The 9,099-nt window shown below is 37.7% G+C and overlaps 1 protein-coding gene across 1 annotated transcript; it reads left to right on the top strand.

Moving 5' to 3' along the window:
- The first annotated feature begins 1,093 nt into the window (after window positions 1-1,093).
- LOC142162197 (uncharacterized) lies at window positions 1,094-1,513 on the top strand. Its single transcript, XM_075218520.1, has one exon. The coding sequence runs from the start codon at window positions 1,094-1,096 to the stop codon at window positions 1,511-1,513; it is 420 nt and encodes a 139-aa protein (XP_075074621.1).
- Window positions 1,514-9,099: the final 7,586 nt, after the last annotated feature.

Consider the following 9,099-nt stretch of genomic DNA (forward strand, 5'->3'; position numbering starts at 1 on the left):
AGGAACTCAGGCATGAACCAGGTCCATACCTTGTGAACACGGGCAGAGTTGTGCATGTGGAATGCACGTGATGCAAATAAACTTAACTTGGCATAATGGATATCTCCTGATCGAAAATGTTGCATAATTGATAAGGAGAAGGACTCCTTACTCAAAGAGAACATTATCCAAGATAGGGAATGAGTTAGAAGTTGAGATCAACTAGAACTCTTCCACCAAGGAAGAGTAGCATTAGAACTCTAGTTATTTCTCCATCTACTAATTTTATATATTGCAGGATGTTTTCTCATTTACAGGTAATGCACAAATGCAGAAGTTAAACAAGAATTGAGAGCAAAATAGCAAGGCATTTTGCAAGCAGTTCGTGTGTGATTCAAGTGTGCAAACCTGAAGCTCCATGAACCAGGTAGAAGAACCAGTTCCAAGTGTCTGTCTTTTATTCTAGTTCAATTGTAGTAGGTGTTTTCATATTGTACCTTTCAGCTTTATCTTGAGGCAATTATAATAGGTACTCAGAGTATTCAAGTTAGAGTTAACTTGAAGTTGTCGCAACAGTTAGAGGCTGTGTGCTACAACGAGATTAGAGTTAGTCCTAGGTTTACAAAAGTTTTTTTGTAAAAGCAGCTTTTGGCTCAGTGATTTTAGTGGAGAGTTTAGAAAAGTCCTATTGGGAAGTAGGTCGTGGTTTTTTTTACCTTTTGAGCCAGGTGTTTTCCACGGAAAATACTTGTGTTCTTTACTTTCCACATTTATTATTTTTGCAGTAGTAGGTTAAGGAACACTTAGAAGAACTACGTCCTTCCATAATCAGTTTAAGCAAAAAATTGGACACCACGCAAATTACCTTCCTATTGTATGGTATTGAAGTTAAAACATCAATTGGTATCAGAGCAGGTTGTCCTTGAAGATGCTAACACCTTAGGAACAGATCAAGATGAGCGCACCACCTGGAAACTGGAAAGGATAATCCACTGCTAGGCCTTCACTCTTTAATGGCCAGTACTACTCTTGGTGGAAAAATAGGATGAAAGATCACATCATCGAAAAATATTGTGAGCTATGGGACATTGTCACTAATGGTCCCCTGGCTACCATGAAGAAGAATGCTGAAGGTGTAGATGTGCTAAAAACAAGAGCTGACTGCAATGCTGAGAACTTGAGGAAATGGAAAAAGAATGCTAAGACCAAGAAATGGCTTGTGTGTGGACTTTGTCCAGACGAGTGTAGTAGAATTCAAAGATGTACCACTACTAAGAAAATCTGGGACACTTTGCAAGTGACTCATGAAGGAATACCTCAAGTGAAGAGGTCCAGAGGAATACTGTTGTATTTTCAATATGAGATCTTCACCATTAAGGAAGGAGAAACCATCCAAGAGATGTATATAAGGTTCACCATACTAACAAATGAACTTAAGACTTTTGGAAGGGTTATTCTTGAAGAGGACAAAGTTGGGAAAATTTTGACAAGGGTTTTGCCAGTCACTTGGGAAAGAAAAATCACTGCCATTTAGGAATCAAAGAACATTACAACTCTTAAGTTGGATGAGCTAATTGGAAATCTCACTGCCTATGAACTTAGAAGGTAAACCATGAAGATGGATGCACCCAAAGAGGAAAGGAGCCTGATACTCAGAATCACTGAAGGTGACGATATAAAAGAGGATGAAATGGCTATGATCACAAATGACTTCAAGAAGTACCTAATGAGAGGAAAGGGTTCTTCAAAAGGTGCAAGCTACAACAAATCAAGGGTTCCTGAAAAATAATCCAACGAGGGCTGCTACAAGTATGGGAAGACTGATCACCATATCAAAAATTGTTCTCAGCGGGAAATTGAATGGAAGAAGAAAAGAGCTGAACGAAGAAACAAGAAGAAGGAATAGGTTCATCCTAAGAAGAACAAAGGATCAACAAAGGCTATGGTTGCTGCATGGGGAGAAAGCTCAGATGAGGACTCAGAGGATGAAGATGGAGATGGACAAGCACTTACGGCAATTGGAGAATCCAATGAGGAATCTGAGGTAAGTATAATTCATCTCAAAAACAAGATTAACCTTTTGTCAAAAGAAAGGCTATCTGGGTTACAACTTCTAGATTTCATTGATGAATCTGAGGTTATAAATAATGAAAAAGAACAGTTGTCTAAGGAATGTGTGATTTTGAAAGCTAAGTACAAAAATCTGGAACTTAGGGTTAGTGAAAGTGATAGTAAAATGTTGAGTTAAAGAATCAGGTTCTTGTACTTGACACCATTATCCTAGAGCTTAGATCTGAAAATTTAAAACTGAAATTAGGAATAGATAAAATAAAGCTGATCACACACAATTCACTTTAGAAGAAAACCTAGGAAACATGAAAGATGAGTTGTACAAAAGAGATGAACAGATAAGAGTCCTAAAGGAGGATCTGAGTAAGGTCAAGCACGAGCTAGACAAAACCTGTAAATGGAACAGGTCCTCCGATGCACTTTCATGGATACATGAGCACCATAGTAGCAATAAGAGAGGACTTGGCTACGGGACCCCTACACCAAAGTGGGATCCCAAAAGCAAGTACCTCACACTTCTTGAGAACAAAATTTGCACACACTGTGGTAAAACTGGTCACTATAAAGTGAATGTACTGCAAAGGAAAAGGCTAGTCAAAAGAATAAAGAATTTTTTCAAGGGAAAAGTAGGATGCTATGTTGGGATAAAAAGAAATTGATTCATCTTTTCGCCTATAGAAAGAGACTCAAACTAGTTTGGGTTCCTAAGACTAACCCCTGATTTTTTACAGGTCCAAGTGAAGGGTAGCAGCCAAATATGGTACATGGATAGTGGCTGCTCAAAGCATATGATAGGAAGCAAGAACCAATCCCTTTCACTTGAGGACCTCAAAGGAGGAAATGTCTCCTTTGGGAATGAGAATAAAGGTGAGATCATTGGGGTAGACAAGGTAGGTAAACTGATTCTCACTTTATTGAGAATGTCTACTTGATAGATGGCTTAAAATACAGTCTAATCAGTGTGTCACAATTGTGTGATAGAGGTAACTTGGTAGCCTTCACCTCTACCAAATGTTTTGTGATTAATCTTACCACTGACAAGATTGTTTTGCAGGGAAAAACAGTAAACAATATATACATTGTAGATCTGCCCACACTTTCAGAAAATAAACTCACTTGCTTAAGTGTGTTGGACAATGATCTCCTCCTTTGGCACAAGAGACTTGGACATGCAAGTCTGAGTCAACTCAAAAATTAGTCTCCAAGGACCTGGTGATAGGGCTACCTAACATCAAGTTCAAGGAAGATAAAGTTTGTGAGGCTTGTGCAAGGAGGAAGCAGGTAGGATCCTCTTTTAAATGCAAGAAAGTGGTAAGCACCACCAGATCGATGGGACTGGTCTATATGGATCTTTGTGGTCCAATAAGAACATTATGCAGAGGTGGTAAAAGATATGTAATGGTGCTTGTTGATGATTACTCTAGGTCTACCTGGACATTATTATTAACATCTAAATATGAAGCATTTGACATGTTTACTTCTTTTGTTACAAAAATTAAGAAACAACTAGGTAATCAACTTGCATCAATTAGGTCTGATCATGGAACTAAATTTGAAAATGCTAAGTTTGTTGAATTTTGTGATGTGCATGGCATAGATCATAATTTTGTTTGCTTCTAGGACTCCACAACAAAATGGAGTAGTTGAAAGAAAGAATAGGACACTTGAAGATATGGTTAGGACTATGCTTCTTTCTAGTAAACTGCCCCATAGTTTCTGGGCAGAAGTTGTAAATACTGCATGCTACATCATCAATAGGTGCATCACTAAACCTCTTGTAGAGAAGACTCCTTATGGGTTACTTAAAGGGAGAAAACCAAATATATCCCATCTTAGGGCATCTGGATGCAAGTTCTTTGTGCACAATAATGGAAAAGACTCTCTAGGTAAGTTTGATCCTAGAAGTGATGAGGGAGTATTCATGGGATATTCTTCACATAGTAAAGCTTATAAAGTATACAACAAAAGAACTATGTATGTAGAAGAAAGTGTACATGTGGTTTTTGATGAAACTAACATTCTTTTTGAGAGATAGGAACATGAAGATGAAGCAATTGGGCTGGTAAGAAGTTTAATTGAAATCACAACCCAGGCTGAAGCTGCACCAGAAGAAGGAACATGTGATGGAACATGTTCTTCTATTCAGGGCAACCTGACAGGAGGAATTGCACAAAGAGGAACTGAATCTAATACCTCAATGGAACCTGTCCATGAGCCTGTTCCACAACAACAAAACATTGGAGAAACATCAAGAGGAAACCAGTTGGTTGTAAAAACTTACAAGTACCAAAGTTCACACCCTATTGAGAACATAATTATTGATCCAACCTCTGGAATTAAAATTAGATCCTTATTAAAGAATCTTTATGTTTTTGATGCTTTCTTATATCTTATTGAAATGTTGCTGAGGCTTTGTAAGATGCTGGGTAAATGCAATGCAAGATGAACTCAACCAAGTTTGAAAGGAATCAAGTTTGGCATATGGTTAGAAGACCCAAGGACAGATCGGTAATTGGCACAAAATGTGTCTTCAGAAACAAACTTGATGAAGATGAAACTGTTACAAGGAATAAGGAAAGATTAGTGGTTCAAGGATACAACCAAGAGGAGGGCATAGACTATGATGAGACCTTTGCTCCAGTCGCAAGGTTGGAAGCAATAAGTGCCGCACCCCATTTTTTTCCTTTTTGACGGGGACATCCGGGTTTGGACATTCATGGAGGAATAACTCATTTCCTTTTGGGAATTGGGTATTTGAAGAGTCTCCACCTAACGGATTATGGTGCGTTAGGGCACCTTGAGCAATTAACTCATGGACTAGTTTGCATTACTAGAGATTTACGGTAAGAGCTCTAAATAACCTTGAGGGAAAGGTGTTAGGCACCCTTCGCGGTCCACAACGATGGGTCCCGGCCGAACTTAAACTATGTGAATTAGTCATTCTAACAAATAAATAGTTTTTAACACGTACTTTTAAGTAAAAGGCATGTTTTGACATTCTAAGCATATGTATGATTCAAGTAATAGAACAAGGGAAAATGTTTGAACAAGTTGCACATATATAAAGAAAAGTAAATTTGTTTAAACAATGGGAGTTGGGAAAGAGGGTTCCTAGGTTGGTTAGCCTATAGGATCATACCCATACAACGCCCAGTAAACACTCCTCAACGAGGGTCTACACGTGACATTAACACGTAGTCATCATATTCCTTACTACCTAATTCCCTCCCCTTGGTTATAGCCTAAAGCGTTCTAGCAACCTTGAAAGATACCCTATGCGTGCACTACCCGTTCCTTCCTTGTGGCCCTGGAGGTATTTAGGACCTATAATTTAGGTAGTTTTAGACCATCCTAAGGTTTTTAAAGGATAAAAGTCTAGGCGTCAATCAAAATAATTAAGACTGCATTTAAAGAGGGAACAGTTAAAGGCTCACATTTACCTCCACAAACATAACAAGTGAGTGCACGTCTGAAACAACAGTTTAAAGTATTTATGAGAAAATCCTAGAACATGATATCTAGGTGAGCAGAGATTATACAGTACTAAATTAGAATCAAAGTGTCTAAAGACCTATTCAGCTTGCCTACTGGTTTTATACCTGTTGAATGTGAGCAGTCTCAAATAACAAAGCACAGTTTTATGGTTGTAGGATTTTTAATCGCCCTAGAGGCTTGCCTAGGTGTATAATAGTGATGTTCTATAAATATGATATCTATATTGATTAGGAATGTTGAAAATAGTAAGCCATTTTAAACGAACAACTTGAGATCCTATAGGCATGCTTTGTAGCAGTATTAATTTAAGGCAATGTTTTGAAAACTTATTAAAAAAGCGAACATATTGATTAATTAAACCGATTCAGAATACACAAACATTAATTGAACTGACTTTTCTAACTGAACTATTTTAAGTCTTATAGGCATGATTTCTAATTGAGCAAGGTAAAACAAACATCATTCATTTAACCAACGTGAGACCCCTATATGCATGATTTCTATAGAGATGATTTTAACCCTAGAGGCATGATCTCTATTATTAAAGCCATTTTAGATCTTATAGGCATGGTTTCTAATTGTGTAGGAGTAAAGCAAACATAACAAATACATTTGAATCTACATGGACCCTATAGGCATGGTATTTACCCAATTTGCCCAATATACATAACTACCCTCCCTTTTCACTAATCACCCTGCTGTTTGTTTACAAATAATTATTACAGGCCAATGAATTGAAGAGAAATTACATATAAAAGAAATTAATCTATAGGGATCCTGAAGTAGGCCCAAGTGAAAGCCTCCAGTAGTCTCAAATACCCAAAGTTCCATAGCCAAATTCATGTCTAGGTGTGTCAGAGTTCCCTAAGGACCTCAAGCATCCCGGGCAGTGCTCACACCTAGACCTTTCTCAAATAATAACTGATTTAGGTGTAGTGTGGAAATGCAAGCTCTGACATGCCAGAGTTTAGAGAGATCTTAACGGTCTCAAGGCAGTACACATATTAGAGGGGCATGATCTAGTATTCGAAGAGTAAGTGAAAGTGCATAGTGGTTTGAAAGAGTTTAATAGAAAGGTTTTACGGTTGAAAAGAACTTCTGAAAACCATTGGTGTTAAAACAGTTTGAGAGAAAGTATAAAGAAGCAATTTTGCAATCAGAACACAAGACAAAGATTAAACAAGCTTTAGGAAGCAACTTTGGCAAGCAACTTTCACACAAAGGGAAGAGTGATTGGGAAGATAGAGATTACACCTTAATGAAGCATACAAACAATAGGATATAGAGAGTTTTGAGGGGGTTCTACAAATGCAACAAAGATCATAGCAGAAACATGCTAAAGACATCTAAACCACACAACTAGAACCCTTTTAAGGAAACTGACTAGCGTAGTAGGAGTGAAACAGAATAGGCAAGGACTTAAATGGATATACTAGGTAAGTGCTAACAAGTGTAGGCATGCTAGTTACATAGAAGTAGAGTCTAAGAAGAAACAATAGTTAATTAAATAGGGTTAAGTTGCATATGTAGACATGTTAAACAAGATAGCAAACATGAAAGTAAAGTGGAAGCATACTAATCACAGGTTTGAATAGGCAGCATTAGACATGCTTGGACAAGCAGTAAACAGAAACAAGAATGGATATTAGGCCACATGAACTAAAGCAGTAAGTAAACACATAGGTTTTGATTTAAAAATTAATCAGAAGCATACCTAGTTAAAGAATGAAAAACACAAGATATGAGAAAGGCAGTGTGCAGCTTCCAGCCGGCTAGAATGGCAAAGATCACAAGTAGCAAAGAGAGCAGAAAGAGAGCCTTTTTGAGTGAAAAATTAGTAGTTTTGAACTGTTGTTCATTCTCCAGAAGTTAAAATAAGAGGGAGTTTATATAGTAATCAAAAGCTTAACAAAATAAGGTAAGGGATCAATTAAGTAGCAATCATGAAATTCATGGAATCAATAACACATGTAAATAAGTAAGTCTTCCCTTTGATCAAGGGATAACTAATCAGGGCCAACCCTGCCCCACTACAAAGTAGCGAGAGTGGTCGAAGTAGCTTTTACCCGAGATGGTCGGGATCGAATCCACAGGGAGCTAGAAGTGGGAATTGGATTCCTATCTAAACTAGAAATGCATACTGCTCTTAATTACTCTTCCAATGATCTTTTGGTTGGTTATTACTTCTAATATTTATGCCAATGATAAGCTAAATTAAACTAAGAATGATTGCTTGTAAGGTTTTCTAAATAGTTAAAGAGGCACTAGGGAAGTGACTTTCTCCTAGATGAATACTTGACGGGATCTAAAGCCTAAGGTAAAGAAGTTATGTTGGGGATTGTGATATAGTCAATGCACCGAATTACTCACTCTATACCTCTCGGTAGCTTGAGTGACTTTGCCTTAATTGACTTTCTCAAGACCAATTGGGTGTCCAAATTGTGCAAGTAATATAGACTCAAGTCGGGTATTACTATCTCTAGGTTTAATCCTTTGATTGGGGTTATCAATCTCTTGATTATACCCCAATTCCTTGTTGGACTGATTTTCCTAGACTCAAGCTCTCTTTATCAAGAAGAGCCCAAGTCAAATAAGCACAAATTAGTGTTTGCAACCACTAATTCAACATGAAAAACACAAATCAGTCCAAATATCAACTACTCATAAATATCTAAGCCTTAAATCAAAAGACTCATCAAATACCCATACTAGGGTTGAGCCAAAATCCTAGCTAATGGGTCTAATTACTCATAATAATGAAAGAAAACAGAGAAATAGATGAAGAATAACCCATATGATTTAATTACAAGCTAATAATTGAAGATTCAATGATAAACCCACTATAAAATTACTCAAAATAGTCAATAACCACCGTTCACGTGCTCAGCTGAAAGTTAGATTACAAAAGATGCCCTAAAAATGTGAAAAGAAAGTATTTATACTAAGTCAAATTTCTAGACAAAAATACCCCTAACGAGGTACTGCGGTCCGCACAAATTGCACCGCGGACCGCAATGAAGCTCTTGGCTTAATTAATCATTCTCTTAATCTGGCCACCAAGGGCTGCATAAAATGCACCGCGGCCGCGGTGGCTTCAACTGCGGTCCACACAAAAAGGACCGCGGACCGCATTGGCCTTAATCTCCAAACTCCTAACTCTCTAAACTCCCATCTTTGTGGACTGCACAAACTCGATTGTGGCTACGGTGAGGCCACTACAGTCCGCACAAAATGGTTTGCGGCTGCAGTGCTTGAGTTTCCAAAATATGCACCTCTCTGAATCTTTTCACTATGGACTACACTAAATGGAATGCAACCGCAGTGGATCTGTTGCACTGTGCTTGGACTTGTTCTTGGTACTTGTGCATGTTTCACTCCTTTTTGAGCTAGTTTTGACTAATTGTCACCTTTTTGACCAAACCCTGCAAACAAGTACAACATGTATGCCTTTGGGACTATTTTGTATACATTTTTAATCAAAACTCAAGTAAAAAGGAGTGTAAAATGAACTAGAATCCCTAGTTATCAACCTCTCCAAACTTAAGCTTTTGCTTG

The sequence above is a fragment of the Nicotiana tabacum genome, chromosome 7 (assembly GCF_000715075.1).
Source record: "Nicotiana tabacum cultivar K326 chromosome 7, ASM71507v2, whole genome shotgun sequence".
Classification (NCBI taxonomy): Eukaryota; Viridiplantae; Streptophyta; class Magnoliopsida; order Solanales; family Solanaceae; genus Nicotiana; species Nicotiana tabacum.